This window comes from Danio rerio, chromosome 22 (genome assembly GCF_052040795.2).
Source record: "Danio rerio strain M-AB ecotype USA chromosome 22, GRCz13ab, whole genome shotgun sequence".
NCBI lineage: Eukaryota > Metazoa > Chordata > Actinopteri > Cypriniformes > Danionidae > Danio > Danio rerio.
The window spans coordinates 27,220,309-27,241,559 of NC_141042.1; the positions used below are offsets into that span (position 1 = coordinate 27,220,309).

Genomic DNA, 21,251 nt, shown 5'->3' on the forward strand with positions numbered 1-21,251 from the left:
CATGCGCATGCGCAGTGCTTAACGAGTGATGTAAACATGGCAGCCTCCAGTGCACGCTGGCTGTCAGGCGCTTTTCCTGGACTTCACAGCAACTGTGCACTTTTAAAGTCTTCCAGAAATGGAGATGTTACTGCTTTGAGGATATGCTGGAGTCGTAGTTATGTGACGGAGAAGAGTTTAAGCTGCTGGAGGCACAGAGGGGGAGTGACATTGAGGAGGATACCAGGTGAGCTGGTTATGTGAGAGTAGCTACTGTATGAACTCTGTTTGCAAAACAAGTATATACTATCTTGTATTTTAATATGAGGTGTAACATATGTCACTGTTTTAAAGCCTATGTCTATTTATGACAATGGTATTAGAGAAGTCGAAAGATATGATGCAACCAACTTGCATAATTGCAAATGTATATATTAAAAAAATTATCTTACTAGCAATTTATTTATTGTCACCACCAGCAGAAAAATGTGGTGATTTAATGTTTAGACACGCATTTATTTACATCAAGTGTGATCTTATATAAAACTCTGCACTGATAAGTGTGTTAAAGGGATGGTTCACTCAAAAATGAAAATTCTGCAGTCATTTAGTCTTGTTCCAAACCTGTTTGTTTCTTCTGTTGAACATCAAGAAAGAAATATCTTATGTTCAAGAAAGAAAGAAAGAAAGAAAACTTTAAAACACATTGTGTGAGATAAAATGGTGAGGATTTTTTTTAACTATCCTTTTATTAACTTGGATTTAAATGACATTATGTCCAGTAATTTGTTAATAAACATTTGCAAAACTTCGACTAGCACAGACTAATGACATTACTTAACGAATCAATGTTTTGGGGTTAATGATCAGTTGACTTGTTTTCACCCCGAATTAATCAGATGCGAAGTTCGAAACTGCGTAAAAAGCATAAATCAAACCAATCACAGCGTTTTAAGCTCTGCATTTAAACGACTTGATTACATTGATTATGTTGATTTGCTATACAAGGAGTGCGTGGAGCTAAACATCACTTTTGACACATTTAGTTTGCTGCGACTATGATTGGTGGAATGTTTTTGTAAAGCATAACAGGAAATGTAGTTTTTATCAAACATGTCTATTAAACACAATGTTTTTTATAATAGTTTGAATTGAGTACAACAAAACTGCATACAAGCACTTAACAACTTTACTTAAAAACTGGTCTGTCTTAAATGTTCAGAAAATTTTCAAAAACCAGTTATCATTGTTAAAAAAAAAATCAGTTTCTCTATGGAGTAAACAACCAGAGTGTTTACTTCCAGAACTCAACTGTTGCGGCCATCTTCTGAGATAATGATGTAAAGAAGAGCAGACCCTATACTTCCTTTTCACATTTCTGGGTTTCTCAGTTGTGGAAATCGTCATAATTGGGTAACCCTACAGAACAGGGAATAGAAGAATAGTATATTAGTATATAAATTAATTAATACACAAATTAGTATATATTTTTATTTTGATTTGCTCAAATAACAAAAGAACTTAAAAAAAAAAAGGAAAAAAATGTGTGAGACTGAAAATAGCAAGGGCGACACAGTGGCTCAGAGGTTAGCACTGTCTCCCCACAGCAAGAAGGTTGCTGGTTCAAGCCTCGGCTGGGTCAGTTGGCATTTTTGTGTGGAGTTTGCATTTTCTCCCTGTGTTGGCTTGGGTTTCCTTCAGGTGCTCCGGGTTCCCCCACAGTCCAAAAGACATGCGATATAAGTGAATTGACTGAGCTAAATTGGCTGTATTGTATGTGTGTGAATGGGTGTTTCCCAGTAGTGGGTTGCACCTGGAAGGCCATCCACTGTGTAAAACATATGCCTGATAAGTTGGCGGTTCATTCCGCTGTGGTGACCCCTGATGAATCAAGGGACTAAGCCGAAGGAAAATGAAAGAATGAATGAATGATTACAGCATCAAGAGAGATGCTGCTGTCATAGATGCTGCATTGGAAATACCTTGTATAAGCGTTAACTAGTTTTTCATAATTTGATGCAAAGATGATACAATAAAAAGTATAGCTTTATAAAAGTACATTATACAATTTTATCCCAAATTTTAAATACTCTCAAGGATTTATTATGCTGTTGTCTGAAAAGAGTCATCACCATCTTGTGAAAAGGGTCTATAAAAAAATCAACTTTTATTTTGCAACACGTAGCGAAATGGAAAATTATAGTGAAACTTTCAATAAAAAATAGAGGTTTTATTTTTTTATCTTTACTTTTATACATAATCATCTATTTTTACAGTAATTTTGAGTGTTTCTTTGTGTTTTTCAGCATTGAGACCCCACAGTGTTTTTAGCTCTCATTTCTTCCACACTTCTTCCGGCTTCCGTCAGCAGGACTTCTATGAAGTTTTGGGGGTTCCTCGGACAGCCTCTCAGAAAGAGATTAAGAAAGCATACTACCAGGTAGGCATGGGATGATTACTGGTTTCAAGGGTTCCTGCGGCTTGGTTTTTTATGACTGCAGTATCTCTAGCAGAAAAGATATCCAAAGATACCTTTTCAAGTTGTAAAGAAATCTGTGAAACCAATGAAGACAGCGGAAGTCAATGAATTATTTGAATTATTTAGCCTGACATGTTTAATGTTCCAAAACATTTTAAATGTTTCTCAAAATAAAATATATTGTGTTCAAAGGGGAAAAAAATTTTTGTTTTTTACCCAAACATTTAAAAAGAACATATTTTAGAGAAGTAATCACAATACCGTCATATCGTGAAATTGTGATATTTTTATCCAAGGTTGTCATTCTGTCAGAACAATACCTACTACCAGGTTTGACAAACACTGTGACACCATTAACATTTAACATGTTTAGCATGTATTTTCTCTCAGTTGGCCAAGAAATATCACCCAGACACCAACCCAGATGACCCTGATGCAAAGGAGAAGTTTGCCAAACTGGCAGAAGCTTATGAGGTGAGGAACATTTAATGCTCATTTTCCTTCTATATATTTTTTATTATTATTTTTGTTGTTATGTTAATCGATTTTTAAATCGTTTATGGGTATATTTGACCCCAAATTATTACAGATATGAAAATGGTTTATTGCATATTGGTCTGATAACATTTATTTTAATAATTTCAAAGAAAAATATTGTGATTTGGAGAATTTCATTTTTTCAGAACATGACATTGCTCAGAATTATGATTTTTTTTTTTTAGAATTATGATGTTTATTATTAAAATAAAGAAAGATTGTGTTTTTATTTATTAATTTATTTCACTGTTGTCTTCCAGTAATGATAATTTTATGTGACAAACAAAAGTAGTACAGACGTCAGGCATAATGTAGCTAAATAAAATAGTTGAACATAAAATAAAATAGTTGTCAATGTTTACGCTACTCTTTACAAGTTTTGGACCATAATATTTTGACATGTGCACAATATTTCTAAATATGTAATATAAAAAATATCTGTTATAAAATATAGTTAGAACATCAATGTATTTATGTCATGTCAAAGCTAAAAATTATTTATTTATTCATTAACGTTGTTGAAATAGGTGTGCTTTATCAATTTAATACGTCCTTGATGAATATACATTGTGATTTCTTTAAAAAAAACATACTGCCTACAAACTTGTAGAACTGTATATGCATGTGACTGCACGTGTGTGTGTGTGTGCGCGCATGTGCACGCGTGTGCATGTTCGTGTGTGCGTGTGTGCGTGAGTGTATCTGTATCTCTGTGTGTCTCTGTGTGTATATAGACCCTCAGTGACGAGCTGAAGAGGAAGCAATATGACACATACGGCTCTGCGGGTCCGAGTGCGAGTGGGACGGGGCAACAGCAGTACTGGAGGGGCAGTGCCAACGTGGACCCAGAGGAACTGTTCAGGAAGATCTTTGGAGAATTTGCAGGGGGGCGTGGCTTCGGAGACATCAACTCAATGTTCGATCAGACACCTGAAGTAAGACACATAGCGAAGACTGCCTGTTATTTGTGTTCCTCCTCTTTATAACTGCCATAGACATGAAATACACTTTAATGTCATTAAATCCTCAATATACTGTTTTCTTTTTGTCAAATGTCTGAATTTTTTATTGGATTTTTTTGCTTTTTTGCATAAAAATTAGTTTTACATAATTTATGAAAATTTTTTAACTACTTTCCGTACTTTAATCTGTTTTTTTAACATTATTATTTAGTTAATTTTTTTAATTTAGCTTATCCACATTCAAGTGCTAAAAAGTTTTTGGCAGAAATAATTCTGTTTTAAATCTGACATTGCATAAAAATAACAATACATATGGAAATATAAGTAATTATTTTAAATATAGGAAATATTACAATTTTCTAAATAAGTAAATATAGTAATATTATAAATAAAGTAAATATATTTCATATAAACAATAAGTTCCATACGCATAATTCCCATACAATATTTTTGCTTAAGTTTTCTGAAAAAAAAGGCATTATGTATGTTATAAATGTTTAAAATCCTGAAAGGTTGTGAATTTTGGGACATTTTTTTAGTCTTTTACGTATTTGTGTAACTTTTTTAAATGGATGCATACGGGTTAAAGGAGACACACAGCAGATTATTTTAGAAGTGAAATATTAAAATGGAAATCATGTTTAATAAATTCATTAAATTATGAAAAAGCTAGAAAATCAAAAGCATATGTATATCATTATCGTTAATTATTGATATTTTGTTTGGTGAGTACCAAACAATTCCACCCCATTGTTGAACATGCTGTATAAAGATACACTTGTTTTCATTTGATTAAAGTAAGTGTTTCTCAACCACGTTCCTGGAGGACCACCAGCACTTTGTTTTGGATGTCTTTTTTTGTCTGACACACCCGTTACAGGTCTTCCAGTCTCTGCTAATGAGCTGATCATCTGAATCAGTTTCAATGTTTGGTTAAGGAGACATGGAAAAAGTGGTGGTTTTTCAGGAACGTGGTTAAGAAACACTGATTTAAGTGATATGATTAACCACATATTATCATATTTTTCACATAATTTATAAAGTATAAATCCCATTCTTGAGTGTCATGGGACATGTGGCAACAATTGTTTTGGATTCCTTCAAAGAACACATAAATACCACAAAATGGAGAATATATTAAATTTTTTCTTCATGTTTTAACTCTCTCTCTCTCTCTCTTTTCTCTCTCTCTCTCTCTTCTCAGTTTGTGATGGAGCTGTCGTTCATGCAGGCTGCCAAGGGTGTCAATAAAGAAATTACCGTCAACATAGATGACGATTGTCCACGCTGTGATGGAAAAGCTTTTGAACCGGGAACTAAAGTGTCTCATTGTCACTATTGCAATGGCACAGGAATGGTGAGTTTACTAGTATTGAAGAGCAGATCACATGGTATTTTTAAGTGTTCTAATTAGGGGTGTGAATCTCTATAAACTATCTGATCCGAGTCTGGGATTCTCGATTCCACATGTAGTTACATTTTATCTAGAACAGAAGTTTTTATGCTTTTATGCTATTTTATGTTTTTATTTGGTTTATGATTGGCATCTACATATGACAGCACTGCCAGCATAAAAAAATATTTATTTTATTAACAAAGTTCATGATTTCATAAACAATTAGCATGAACAATCTCTGAATGTAACAATAAAATGCTAGATTACAAAGAGCAATTATAAAAAAAAAACCCAAAAGATCTTATTCCAAGAAGAGAATTAATTTATTTTAGTTTGTTAAAAGGTTATAAACAAAGACATGGTTTCAAATATAAATAAAAATATATAGAATATATGGAAATAACAGAAAAAAATGATATTTTTTAGAAGTCTTTTATACTGTCTACTATTGGTATATTAAACAAATGACCATGAAGTAGTTTGTATGTTATTCTGTGACTCTGTGAATCTGTTTGTGGTTTCATAGCCAAGGTTGTGTGTTGGAAGCTTTGTGTTTGTGCTCTGTGTTTTGTATTGATGTTTGGGGATGTTTTTAGTAACTTATAATACTTATTATAAAAGTTAAAAAGTTTTAACTATATATATAGAATTTTTTATTCATTTATTTATGTATATATATGTATGTATGTATGTATGTATGTATGTACGTACGTATGTACGTACGTACATACATACGTACATACATACATACATACATACATACATACATATATATTTATATATATATATATATATATATATATATATATATATATATATATATATATATATATATATATATATATATATATATATATATATTATATATATATATATGGGCGACGCAGTGGTATAGTAGGTAGGGCTGTCACCTCACAGCAAGAAGTTCACTGGTATATATATTTATTTATTGTAAGTTACTAAAAACATCCCCAAACATCACAAATGTGGCTCGAACAAAGGTTTGAGCCTCGGCTGGGTCAGTTGGCGTTTCTGTGTGGAGTTGTGCATGTTCTCCCTGCGTTCGTGTGGGTTTCCTCCAGGTGCTCCGGTTTCCCCCACAGTCCAAAGACATGCGGCACATGCAGTAGGCTAAATTGTCCATAGTGTATGAGTGTGTGTGTGTGTGTGTGTGTGTGTGTGTGTGGGTGGATGTTTTCCAAAGATGGGTTGCGGCAGAAGGGCATCTGCTGCGTAAAAACATGCTGGATAAGTTGGCGGTTCATTGCGCTGTGGCGACCCCGAATTAATAAAGGGACTAAGCTGAAAAGAAAATTAATGAATTAATATATATAATATTATATTTATATATATATATATATATATATATATATATATATATATATATATATATATATATATATATATATATATATATATATATATAGACTTTTATACTCCATTAAAATTGTATCCGAATTAAGCTAATTATACATTTGCTTGGCAATGCAAATAATTGTTCTGGATCATGTCCTCGCAGGTCATTGAATACAGAATCAATTCAGAACTTTTGATAAACGATTCAAAATAATAAATAATTGATTAATTTCACTAGTGAAAGAATTACGATGCATCTTTTTTTCTCCTATCTACAACAGGCATGTTTAGTGTGGTTGTGTGGCCACTACAACTGTAGTTTTGCAGTTTTCTCATTTCTGATTGGCCAGTACAGCTGGGTTCACAGCAAACACAAAATAAAACAAGATTGCAGAAAGTGCATCCCATATTCAGTGTGGTTCACACCTCGGGACAGCAAATATGTAATTCATTCATTCAGCTTAGTCCCTTTATTCATTAGGGGTCGCCACAGCAGAATGAACCTTCGCTTATCCAGCATACAGTATGTTTTTTACACAGCAGATGCTCTTCCAGCTGTAACCCAGTACTGGGGAGCATCCACACACTCTCGTTCACACACACTCTTGTACACTATGGCCGTTTTAGTTAATTCAATTTACCTACTGTATACTGCATGTCTTTAGACTACGGAAAATGGAGCACCCAGAGGAAACCCACGCCAACACAGAGATTTACATTGAAGGACAGCTACAATACGAAATGCAAATAAAAAATCCAAAAAACATCTCATATATAGTTTCATCAGATTGTTGTTATTTTCTAGCAATAATTGCTTCTGCTATGCAGGAATCTATAAACACCGGGCCCTTTATGATGCGCTCGGCTTGTAGACGGTGTAGCGGACGGGGTTTTATCATCATTACGCCTTGCATAATGTGCCGAGGATCTGGACAAACCAAACAGAAACAGACCGTCATGGTTCCTGTGCCTGCAGGTGTGTGTCTGTCAGAGAATGGATGTCGTAGCTGCGCTAAACTGGGGTGAATGTTGGAGTTATCGACTGTCTTGTGTTTGATGTTCTTTAGGTATAGCAGATGGACAGACAGTGAAAGTGCCCGTCGGGAAGAAGTACATGTACATCACATTCAGAGTGAGTGTTCTGTTCTACATGAACCCCAATGCCTAAATTAAGTTCTAAATAAATACATACATAAAAACCCAAAGGTGTGAAAGTATTTATCTCTATAAACAGTACATGCACAATTTTGTGAGTTTAAATTGTATTTTTTTTCTTCAAAGAGTGCTGAGGACGTCTTCCATTTAGATTTATTAAACGTTTAGATTTATTTTTTATGATGTTTAATAAAGTGCCATTTTTAAATGCTTTAAAATATGTCATTGCTGTCTATATGCTATTTGAGGCCACGGAATAAATTTTTTAGCATATTACTAGGATTTTTTCTTGATTACTTTGTTAATTTTAACAATTTTAATTAATATGGTAGCTTAGCTCTATTTAAATTTTATTGTACACATTTATTTTATTTTACTGTCATTTTGTATATTTATATATTTATTTACACTATTTTAGATTTCTGTTTATTTAATTTGATTATTTTTCTTTCTATTTTTATAGTGAATTTTATTGCATTTTTAACCTTATATTTTATTGTTGTTTTCATTCTGTAAAGTTTAGTTTCACAGCTGTGCTTTTACATTTCTTTTAGCTATCTTAAATTATTTCAACCCAACTCATTTTTGTTCACATGTTCTCAGATTTTGTTATTTGATTTAATTTAATATTTACTTTATATTTATTTGATTTCAAACTTGTTTTAATGCACAATAGTGTCTTTTTAATGCTTGTTTACTTTCCCCGCCATTGCATTTATTGCCTTTTTAATAAATCTGACTTTTAAGGAAAACATGTATTTTATTTACTTTCACATTGCCTGTTATTGTTTTTGTATTTTAACCTAATGTTAATGTAAATCACTGTTTCAGTTTATATTACATTATTACAATTTTCTCTTTATTATTTACTTCATTAGTACTGATATTTTACATATATTTAGCAGGGCTGCATAATATATTGTTTCAGCATCGATTTCGCAATGTGTGACAGCAATAGTCACATTGCATGATATGCAATGTTGAGTTTGGATTATAGTTGATCAGCACAACAGTTGCTGAAATACATGAGATTTGTCGAGTCATAGCAAAGTGTACCAATACGAAAGTGAAACCTTATAATTTGTGTGTGTTTTAAAGGCATTCAAGAGAGTTTAAAGCATTCAGGCACAAAAAAAACGGCACTTTCCGGAACTTTTTACGAAAAACCATAAAACACTGTTTATTTGATTTTTTTTTTTTTTGTTATTTTGTTTTTCTATTGTAATTATTCTTGCTTGCAATTAGCTTATTGTTTTTATATACATGATTCACACCCTACAAAATCAGCCCAATCAATTGAAATCAATCAGTCTTGTGAAGAATTCATGTCGCAATAATATATTGCAGAGAAACTAAATATCGCAATGTCAGATTTTTCCAATACCCTGCAGGCTTAATATTATTTACCCTTTTATAGTACCTCTTTAATGGTATTCTCATATATCGCACATTTACTTCAACTCGTATATTTGCTGATTGTGATTTCTGCTTTTATACTATCGTTTGTTGCTGTCTTTTGTTATTTATTATTCAAAGTTTTTACCAGCTTTTAAAATATTTTCATGTACTTAATATTAAATAGTTTCTATCATAATTTATTCCTTTTATTAACATTTCTAATTTATTAATCAAATTTAGCTTCTAATTTTCTATCATCTTCTAAGTCCTTTTTATCTGTTATCTTATTGTAGGTCCAGAAGAGTCCAGTGTTTCGTCGTGACGGTGCTGACATTCACTCTGATGTAATGATTTCAATAGCGCAAGCCATTTTAGGAGGAACCGCCAGAGCGCAGGGCCTGTACAGCACCATTGACATTGCGGTTAGAAAATTAAAGGACTTTTATTGTGCCTCACTGTCATTTCTAACTCTATTTTATGACTAAAAGAGCACATGTTTTTTTTTTCTCCCACAGATTCCTCCAGGCATTCAGACAGACCATAAAATCAAGCTGGAAGGAAAAGGCATCCCACGCATGAATAGTTTTGGTTATGGAGATCATTATGTGTATATCAAAATCAAAATTCCTAAGTAAGAGACATTCACAGACACATATTTACTTTTTTAAAAGAGCATTTTAATAAACTAAAGTACATTTCAAACAATGAATAAGATTTCTTGGTTGTTAATGCTAAAAGCAAACATTTAATTTTATATATTATGCAGCTATATAAGGGGAAATTAGAAAGCGTTTCTATGAATTTATATTACTATATATATATATATATATATATATATATATATATATATATATATATAAATATATATATATATATATATAAATATGTATATGTGTGTATGTGTGTGTGTATGTATATATATATATATATATATATATATATATATATATATATATATATATATATATATATATATATATATATATATATATATATATATTCCTACATGTTCAAACTACTTATTTAAAATCAGCTGAAACAACACAATTCTTGATTTTTTTTTTTTTTTTTTGTGGGGGACAACCTAAATTTATGTTCAATCAACTTAAAATTGTAAAATCCATTAAGGTGATATTAAGACGAAATGCCATGTCAGTGTACTGGATGTATTAGGTTTGGGTTAATATTGCTGTTATTAGTTTTGACTGAGATTATTTATTTAAAATTTATTGTAGAGTATAAATTTATAGCTTTTTTATTAAAAAAATGACTATTCGGGGCAACAGATATTACTTTGTTTTTCTATTTTTCCCTCTTTGAATAAAAAGAAAATAAATTGCTATGGTCTAGAAAAATTATGGCATTTTAATTTTATTTTTAATTTTTTTAAATGACAACATTTTAATTTGAAGTTTCGGAGTAATTTCATCTGAATTTACAGAAAAAAATCTAAAATAACATTGTACTCAAACACATACATATAAATCATCAATCTAGAGCGGTGGTTAATTCTACTGTGGTGACCTCCTGATGAATAAAAGACCAAGCCAAAGAAAAACGAATGAATCAATCAATCTAGAGAAGCTGAATTTTGAAAAATGGTCTAATTGTTTTTCGATAGCTATATATACACTTCCAGTTTGTGTTTGTCTTATAATTTTTAATGATAATCTACAGGAAACTGACAAGAAGGCAGAAAATGCTGCTTTTAAGTTTTGCTGAGGACGAAGAGGATGTGGAGGGAACGGTTAATGGAGTAACCAAACCAGACCCTGGTAGGTTAACACACAACTCCATACACTCACAGACAACATGCAGTAAACACAAAGCAATCTACACTTACCTCGCACTTCATTTCCTTTTCTGCTCTTTTGCTAAATGTGTTCATTCAGGTAGATCTCAGGCCGGACAAACCTCGACATCAGGACAGAGCAGAGAAGAAGAGCCAGAGAAAGAGGAAGAGGGGTTTTTCTCTAAACTGAAGAAGATGTTCACCTGAAGATCATAAAAGCAGCCATTAGTATAGATGTATGATATTAAAATCTATGGTTTTGTACTGTATGTTTAATATTTAAAGCCATTATAGAGTTCAGAATTGTACCATTTCACATATATGACCACTAGTTTTGAACAGCTGACATTGGAATTTCTGTTTCTCAAACTGCTTGCACAAGTTAAAAATATTTAACTATGGAGATGAAAATATTTCTGTTCTTTTTGGAGGACAAAGAAGTATAAAAGGAGTACTAGAAAGAAGTGTACTCGCCAAACTAAGGACGTTTCCAATCAGCAAGTCATGTCTGCTCACCCAGATTAATTACCTTAAAAATGAAAGGATTGAAGCTTCCAGAATCCTTCACTAGAGTTTAGCTAAATTAACACTTGGCTATCCTATGCTAGCTAAATGTGTGCTGTTTGGTGTATGATTGTTGGAAATGTCTGAATAAATGTCACAAGAAATCAGTTTTGTTATATTATGTTAGCCTACGTATTATTATTAAAGCTCTCTTGTTAGGGTTTGACTATTTCATGCTATGAAACTCTTTATTTATTGCTATATTAATTGAAGCTTAAGAGCTTTGCTTAGTCCAACACACAGCACATCTTTAGCTGTGACTAAATTAAAAATAAAATTTTATTTGAAATCGATTGTCTCATACTAGACGTTTTCATTCTGCAATATGACAGTGTTGTTTAGTAATTAAATGTCACTGTGTAATGAAGAATAATGCTTGAAACAAAGTTTGATAAAACTAAAATATTTAGCTTAATACGCTAAACTTAAAACTATTTTATTTATATATATATATATATATATATATATATATATATATATATATATATATATATACAGTATATATATATATATATATATATATATATATATATATATATATATATATATATATATATGTATGTGTGTGTGTGTGTGTGTGTGTGTATATATATATATATATATATTTGTAATTGAATAAAGCAACAACAAATAGAAAAATAACAAATAACAAAAATAAATCAATTATTACGCTGCAAAAAAAAAAGAAAAAATGTGCGTAAACAACCCAAAGGTGACCTGCAGGAGCTTCTCACAGAATCAATATCAGACGACGATAAACAGAAACGTGAGTACAGATGTACTTACAGATGTACTTATATGTCGCTCTGTTGTAGCTTTTTGACTAAAAAAAACCTCTTTTTGTTAAAGGGAATTGTGAATATGTTTAATGCAGTACAGCCACAAGTACGCAGGGTGTATAGGGCCTCAACTCCAGAGGGGGGCATCTCGGCTGCTCAAAAAAAGAATTATTGATATTTGTTTATTAATATCAACATAAACTGAGTGTAGATAAAATATATATATATATATATATATATATATATTTTTTTTTTTTTTTCAAATGTGTTGTTAAATGCATATAAAAAGTTCATTTTATGACGGACGCAAAAACAAACGTGACATTTTTTTTTTCATGTAGGTGCATAGCATGAGCGGGGCACGGGTCGGTCCATTTATCTTTGCGGAATTGCGCCTGATATTTTTGCCCAAATTTTATACACAAGTGTAAATTTTGTAAGCGTAAACCTTTCGGATTTTTCTTCAAGATTCTAAATCTTTATAAGTCCAATCCAATATCAGAAATACATACATACATACATACATACATATATATATATATATATATATATATATATATATATATATATATATATATATATATATATACATATATATATACATATACATACATATATATATATATATATATATATATATATATATATATATATATATATATGACACACATGATACAATCTATACACAAACACACACATTCTATACACACTCTACATACATATGCACACACACAAATTACACTCCATATATACACACACACACTATACGTTCTAAACATATACACAAATGATACACAATACACTCTATAAATTTACACACATGATACACTTTATTTTATATACATGCTCTATACATTACATACATAGGGACACATGATACATTCTATACATACACACATAATACATTCTATACATATACACACTCCATACATGATACACTCTTGTCAGCATCTGGGATAGAACCCAGGTCATTGATGTGAGAGGTGAATCACTTACCCACTGAGCTAAACATTTGTGGATTGGTGTGTTTTAATAGGTCGGGTTGTCATTTTTGTACATATCTATATCTACATATCTATACGAAATAGCAAAACTGACTCATTCTGTGATTTCTGAAAGATCGATAATATAAAATGAGTCAAATTACTGTAAGCCACATGTCATAAACCATTTTTATTGCATGAATTCATTTATAATATTTTTTTTCGTGAATGTTAAAAAAGATTTTTGTTTAAAAACACACTCATTAATTCTTAGAAAGCACAAATGTCTTTGATTTATACTGACAGTGAGGGTCAGTTTTTGTCACTATAGATTATTGTGCAAGTTAAATCTACATGTTGGTTGTAGTTTGTAAACATTATGAAGAGTGCTTGACTAGACCATTGTTTTAATGGTAGGTCATCAGTTTTTTTTTTAATTATTAATTTCTTCTGTATTGTACATGGAGATCAATGCTGAAATTTGTCACAAAAGAAGATGAGGTGGCAAGACCAGCACTGCTCCAGAGGCACCAGCAGCTACACATGTACAGACACAGGATGAAGCACTGAGGACAGTCCATCTCTACAGGTACAGAGAGCGTATTATTCCTTACCTATTGTAAATGTTTGAAACTGGAAATGCTTCTGCAGAAGATATATCAGTTTTTATTTTTAATGTAAACCATTATTTTGTAATGTAAACATTTGAAGGTTTAAGTATAATTTTTAGTGTTTAAATGCATATTTATGTGTGTAAATAAATAAATACATGTTTAAATACATATGTTTGTGTGATTTTTGTTCTTCCGTGGGGGAACCACAGTAAAATTTTGCATAGGGCACTCTTTTGGCCAGCAGCGGCCCTGACTTGTCCTTCATGTCCACTAGATGGAGGTCTTTCTTTGAGATTTTTTTAGAGACTGCAATTCAGTGAGGAGATTGAAATGAAAAGTCTTGAATAAATGTCAAAATTAGTTAGTTAACTTAAGCACTGATACCTCTCAGAAATTATATTTAAGCCTAAAATAAGCCTAAAACTCCTTAAACAAATGAGATCAAGTTCTGTCATGGCGTAATATCTCAGTCTAATAAAATGATTAATTTGGGGGTTTGCATGATTAAGTTGCTAACAGCTAAAAAAAAATGCCACACTGTTGAACAAACTGCTTTCATAAATGTTGTTTAGCATACTTATTTACCTTAAGTCTCTTTTAGCTTCTGCTCATTCATCAATTGCAGCCGGGTAAAATTGGCATTTCAAAAAGTTAACGAAAAAAAACTGTATACACAATTCTTTTCATTATCTTATTAAAAGCATATTAAATTTTAATAATTCAATGCTTGCCAAACACTTTTTTTAAAACTTTTTTTTATAGTATTTTTGCCAACTCTCGAATAGGCTAAAGACAATTTAGGTAATGTGTAGAAAAAAACAATAAATCATAGCAAGAAAAATCCTTTTTGTTATATTAGAGAAACCGTTCTTACATTTTAACACTTGAAACCAAGATGACATTTCACTTGTGCATACACATGCAGACACAGTCAGAGAAACACAAGCTCTTCTAACCACACTGTCAGTTCTGTTTCCAACTGTCAGTTCTGTTTCCAGTTCTGTTTACCCCTAAATCGGTAAAAATGAGCTAAATGGCTAAATTTGCCAAGAAGTCCACTGTCTAGCATAAATGCTAAGGGCACATGGCACTAGAGAAATTAAGATTAAAATATTTTAATTTTAATGTTCTGCTTTTTCTATTGAAATTGAGCTAATATTGACATTTTACAAAAATACTCTATGATCTGTGAATTCTTTTAAACTTAAAATATATTCTCACTGGGTGACGTGGTGGCGCAGTAGGTAGTGCCATTGCCTCACAGCAAGAAGGTTGCTGGTTCGAGCCTTGGCTCGGACAGTTGTCGTTTCTGTGTGGAGTTTGCATGTTCTCCCTGTGTTGCAGCTGGAAGGGCATCCGCTGCGTAAAACACATGCCTGATAAGTTGGCGGTTCATTCCGCTGTGGCGACCCCAGATTAATAAAGGGACTAAGCCGAAAAGCAAATGAATGAATATATCCCCAGTGAGAGTGCACACCTCTGTCAGTGCTTCACATCATATCAGCCAGGGAAAATTCCAGCATTATCTGTTAATTCCACTAATATGGTATGGTAACAATTGACACAAGATTTATGTACACACATTTTTGTCTGATACAAGTTTTATTAAAACTATTTAATGTTGTAGTATTAGGAAAGTTATAATATAGAGCTTTTATAAATACAAACAATTAAATATTACCAAAATAAAATATGATGGGAAAAATACACAAACTAATTCAGAATTCAAGGAATTCATGATTTTTGGCAATACAAGACACTTTTTACAGAACATATTGTATTGTTAGGGGGTGTAACATAGTTGAAAATAAGTGTCATATTTTTTAAAGAGCCGCTATTATGGATTTTTGCAAATGACCAGGGTCAGCTGGAATCTGCAGATTTTTTTTTTTGCTATTTCTGCTGAGAATTTTGGTAAAAATCTGCGGATTTCTGTGGAATTATTTTGGGAGTATCCAGCGTTTCATAACTAAAACCTTAATATATTAAATAAAAAGTAATAAAATACTGATTAAAAACTGAATAAATTCAGATTTACACATTTACTCAAGTAAATAAATAGAATTAATAATAGGCAAAAAATTTGCAAAAATCTGCAGAATACTGTGGAAAATCTGCAGAACTCTGCGCGCGCAGATTCCGTGTGGGCCTACAAATGACCTTCCATGCAGTGTGCAACACAGCTCTAAGTGCATGAAAACATCCAGCGGAGTTTAAATCTGAAAGTGCAGCTTGTTTAAAAATATCTTTTTTTTTTCATAAAATAGTTTTCATAATTGAACATTTATTAATGCATTATTAACATTCAAGTCCATGCCTGTTAACATTAGTTAATGCACCATGAGTTAACAAACTAACAATGAACAACTGTATTTTCATTAACTAACATTTATTAACATGAATAAATACTGTAGTAAATGTATTGTTCATTGTTTGTTCATGTTATTAAATGCATTACTTAACATTAACTAATGAGCCTTTTTGTAAAGTGTGACCGAAAAGATTATTGATGTATGGGACTTTGTCAGAGCTTGGCAGGAACTTTATCAGTACACAGTTCATGGATCAGTTTCTTCCTCCATTTTACACGTGTAAGTGCGATTAAAATGGTTGCCTTTTTGTTTTCTCTAGTTTGTAAAATAGGTATTTATTTGTGTTTTGTTACTTGTAATCTCTCCAAGCGGCTTGTACTGTATCTAGTTAACTCCTTATATTCTCATATCGCGTCTAAAACCACATTGGAAACGTGATGCATGAGATTTTCTTCACGAATTTAAGTGCGTTTGTGAGCTCGGATCCTCTGCCATTTGCCATTGCTATGGCCACCGTCAGCTGTTCCTAAACACAGGTGGCGGTCCACTTTCGAAATAGTTCAACTTTTGCCACTGTGGATTAATACTGAATGTGTCACTGTTTTTACTTATGGTTAAGAATAGAGCAATGTGCTGGTGTTTAACTGCATTGCTTTAATGCACTCCTGCATTGGGCTTACACATACTGTTTACTGGGCAGTTCTTATCATCTCACACTGAATGTAGTTGACCAATCGCAACAGACTGGGTCATCGAACTTATCAGCGCAGATTAGCATTGCGCTAAGAAGGGGTTTGGGAACAAATGAATTGCCAAACGAATCATACAACAGACATTGAAATAATTAGGCATATTATAAGACAATGAAAGTGTTTTTTGACCTTTCATGCATATCAGCCTGTTGTTAGAGACCCCCAAAACCAATATATGACCTTTTATCATGCATATTAGCGGCTTTTTAAATAATTACAAACAGTAAAAAAATATGCGTTTTGTAGAAATGTATTATTTCCTATTTATGCTTATAAACAATTAGTGTCTGTCTTTAGGTTGAACAAAACTAGAATGGTTTCACATTGACTTCACGTGACCATGAACAATTACAGCATCAACCCATGTTGTTTTGACTAGTAGACAGTCCTCTGCACTTTGAGGATGAGGAGTACGTGGAATCTGGATTTGTATAAATGCATGTCAACCTAGTCTCCAAAACAGCAGCACCATCACAGCAACGTCAACGTACAGAGACTCTTAAGTACAGACACTGGCTCCACATACCCAACTGACACTCAGATACACAGTAGCTTTGCCCAGAGGAAGCCCAGAAAGAGACTGCGTTTGGAGGAATGTCAGTCCATGGCTGTGTTTGTTCTGCGCTGCTCCTTGGATACTCAAAGTCTATCACTCGTCACAGTGTCTTTACAAAGTCAAAGAGACGTGAACTACAAAAGTAAACTATGTACGGTGCACACAAACTGACCTGCCTTAGAGCAAAACCCTAAAACTCTTAAGTCAACAGGCTGCTGTAGTGAATGAATGGGTAATGTATAAACCTGTAGGTTGCAGTATGTAGGTCGTTCAGACAGTCAGAACAGTCTAAAGACACTTTTACATAGTGCTGCTTGTATATGCGCCTCGGGCAGGATTACATAGACAGGTCGAAAAAGGGTGAACTACAAGTCCATATGGAAAGAGCTAAGCATATCATTTAACTGTTAATGCAGAACTAATTATAAGCCAGAGCTTTACCTAATGAAACCCGTTGCATTTAAGATCCTTATAATCTTGTGTGTGTGAGAATTTGGTAAAATGTTTTTTTTTTTCTTATTACATTCCATGTAATTACTATAGTAATAACAATAAATTACACAATAATTACATGCAACTAACCCTAATTAGTAAGTACTAAATTATACTATCCAATATTTAACCAAATGTTTTAATAAAATTCAAATGTCATGTGGTGGAACAAACAAATAAACATTAATTCTTAAAATGGTATTATTATATTGAATCATTCAAGAACTTTTTATTTATTTAGTGTGTATTATTTATTTATAGGTCACACCACATGATAATTGAAACTACAAGGCTTGCTATCTCCCCTTTAAACAAGTAAACAATAGTAAAAATTGTCAAACTATTTATTCCAATATAAAACACACACACACACACACACACACACACACACACACACACACACACACACAAATACATAACGAATGTGTATATACATAATATACACAAAGAATGGTGGAAATTTATTGAAGAAAATGTCACAATTTTTCTCAGAAAACATTTCCAAGGCCCAATCCCAATTCTACCCCTTAGCCCTTCCCTTTACCCCTACCCCTCATTTTGCACATGCACGTCAAGGGGTTTGGGTGTCCCAATTCTCTTTAGCTTGAAGGCGTAGGGCTAAGGGGAAGGGGTGAATAGCCCTTCGAACAAGATTGTTCAGGACCACACTTGAAACCAAGGGATAAGAAAATTTCCCAGAATACACCAGCCACAGCGGCAGTATTGCTGAACCAGGAAGTAAGGAGATCCACAAATTGGTATTTTTTGTCATTATAGCGAATTTTTACGACAAACAAACATGTTTTATTATATTCATAACTGCGTTCGTGTTTTACCATCATGCTTTAAAAAAAAAAAAAAAAAACGCTAAATTTTGCAATCTAAAATTTGGATTATAGGGCCATATTAAATAACTCCAGTACAGCAGTCCCACAGCATTCTGACACTCGAATATCTTTCAGTAATGTCTAGTGGCTGTCAATGGGCTTTTTACAGTGTCTGCTATAATTTTAATGTTGTTTTGTTGTGTTTACATTGATGAATATGGCCTCTGTGTAAATGGACAGTAAAGTTATGATCTTATTGCCACATTAGATCTATATCACAACTGGAATCACTACAGCAGTCGCCATCATCTGATCTCACATGAATCAGGAGATCGCGAGGACATATGATGACGTGTGCAGGTGGTGTAGTGCTGTCCCAATTCTTAGGGGTAAATTTTGAAGCCCTTCACCCTCGGTTGTAAAGGCCAAGGGAAAGGGGAAGGGATAGGGGTACAAAAACAGAATTGGGATTGGACCTAAAGTTACCATCAATTTTTCACCCGATGTTGATAACAACCAAAGAAATCCATATATAAAAATAAAATAAAAGTATTTCCACCTGGGGGTCCCTAGAGACTATGCAGTGCCATTGATGTGATCTAAGACCCGTGAAGAGATGAACCCAAGATATACATAATCCTGGATCAGGCGGTATCCCACCGGACCACCGTGACGGACGAGTCCCCGCATTGATCATTTTGGCCAACCTGACCCCCCACCTTTGACCTACTCACACCTGCAGCTTCTCCACGATGGATATCCAGCCTCTCCAGCCTCCGGCGCCTAGACTGCAACTCCACACAAGAAGTTTGGCCAGAAGAATAATGGTCATGCCCAACAGAGCCTAGTTCATCTCAAGGTTTTTTTTCCCCCCTTCACTTTGTAAATTAGTGAAGTGTTTTTCTTCGCCACTGTCACCACCAGCTTATTTGGATTGGGACTTGTGGAGCTGCGCTTCGGTGGATTTGCTCTTCAGTGTTTAAACTTTCAGCAGTGAAACCTAAACAACACTGAACTGAACTGAACTGAACTTCAGCTCTGAAATCTGAACTTTACTAGAACTATGTTAAGCTGCTTTAACACAATCTACATAGTGAAAAGCGCTATATAAATAAACATGAATTGAATTAAAGTTTACAAATGAAGTTATGTGTAATGAAATGAAATGACGCAGGGAAAAAGTAATGAACACATGAAGAAAGGGAGGTGTAGAAAGGCAGCGAAAGCCCAGACAGCAGAAATCTCTCAGTAGTCCTTCAGCAATCCTCTGCCCTTCATCATTGTAAATTAATATTAGCTGCTTCAATCCAACATCTACATTTGCAGGATGATAAAGATGAAACCAGGGTTCAGCAAGACAATGATACAAAACACAGCCAAGAAAACTCTCAAATGTTTTCAGAGAATGAAAATCAAGCTGTAGAATGGCCAACCCAATGACCTGATTTGAATCCGATAGAAAATACAAAATAAATATCAGATTTGATAGACAGAACCATCAGGATTTTTACACTCTGTTGAACCTAATAATGGCCACATGAAAAACATAAACATCAGATCCAGAACTGAACACCAGTGCTTGTGTGTGACTGTAGTCTCAAAGAACAGCAACATGACGAACCTACTTTCAAAACATATTATTTAAACAGATTCTCGGTTCTCACGCTCTCCTTCAAATGCATTATGCAGAATTTGTGTAAAGTGTTACACCAGTAATGGTCAAACCATGCAGTTTCCGGTTGGGTATTTGATAGTGCTTCCATTAAAAGTGAATCTGGTAAAGAAGAGGACGTTCAGACATTGGCTGGCGACTCTTTTCTGGAAGGGCAGCAAAGGGGAGAAGGGCTCCTTTGTGTGTCTGGCAGAGGAACATAAAGTACAGTAGTGAGCTCTGATTACTCACTGTTGTGTGTGTGTGTGTGTGTGTGTGTGTGTGTAACATGAAGTGGGTGGAGGGCAATCAAGTGGTTCTGCCCTGTGTAGCGCTGCTCTCAGTACTCTACACTGATATATATCTTTCTCCCGCTTAAGCGTTTCCACAGGAACTGCAAAGCTCTGATCAAGGCAACAAATTACTGGATTGCCACCATTCCCACCGACTGACTACTGGGGTGTGTTGTAATAAAATATTTTCCAGGCCCTAGAGAAAATTTAGTTTGTTCCATCCCCAAACGTAAAGCTTGTCAAAGCTCATTAAAAGTGTACAGTGTCAATTAATAAAGGTTATTATTTGGCATCTATGGTTCAACAAAGAACTTTTTTATTTTATAAGTGAGTCTTTATAGTGGAAAAAAAATATAAAAATTTTTTAAATGTTC

General features: G+C 33.2%; 1 protein-coding gene across 2 annotated transcripts; it reads left to right on the forward strand.

Annotated features, from left to right (window-relative positions):
* The first annotated feature begins 20 nt into the window (after positions 1-20).
* Positions 21-11,911, forward strand: dnaja3b (DnaJ heat shock protein family (Hsp40) member A3b). 2 transcript variants are annotated; one of them, XM_087302510.1, is made up of 11 exons: positions 21-1,617; positions 1,710-2,419; positions 2,849-2,932; positions 3,730-3,930; positions 5,162-5,314; positions 7,538-7,685; positions 7,777-7,841; positions 9,556-9,684; positions 9,778-9,893; positions 10,940-11,037; positions 11,155-11,911. In XM_087302510.1, the coding sequence occupies exons 4-11, from the start codon at positions 3,910-3,912 to the stop codon at positions 11,259-11,261; spliced, it is 837 nt and encodes a 278-aa protein (XP_087158636.1). In that variant the 5' UTR covers positions 21-1,617; positions 1,710-2,419; positions 2,849-2,932; positions 3,730-3,909; the 3' UTR covers positions 11,262-11,911.
* Positions 11,912-21,251: the final 9,340 nt, after the last annotated feature.

What these genes read in the sequence shown, in the direction of transcription:
- dnaja3b (XM_087302510.1), top strand. Translation starts at nt 3,910, where the DNA reads ATGTTCGATCAGACACCTGAA. An exon ending in CATGGTTCCTGTGCCTGCAG is followed by an intron (nt 7,686 to 7,776) that starts GTGTGTGTCTGT and finishes GATGTTCTTTAG; the next exon opens with GTATAGCAGATGGACAGACA. An exon ending in AGTAACCAAACCAGACCCTG is followed by an intron (nt 11,038 to 11,154) that starts GTAGGTTAACAC and finishes GTGTTCATTCAG; the next exon opens with GTAGATCTCAGGCCGGACAA.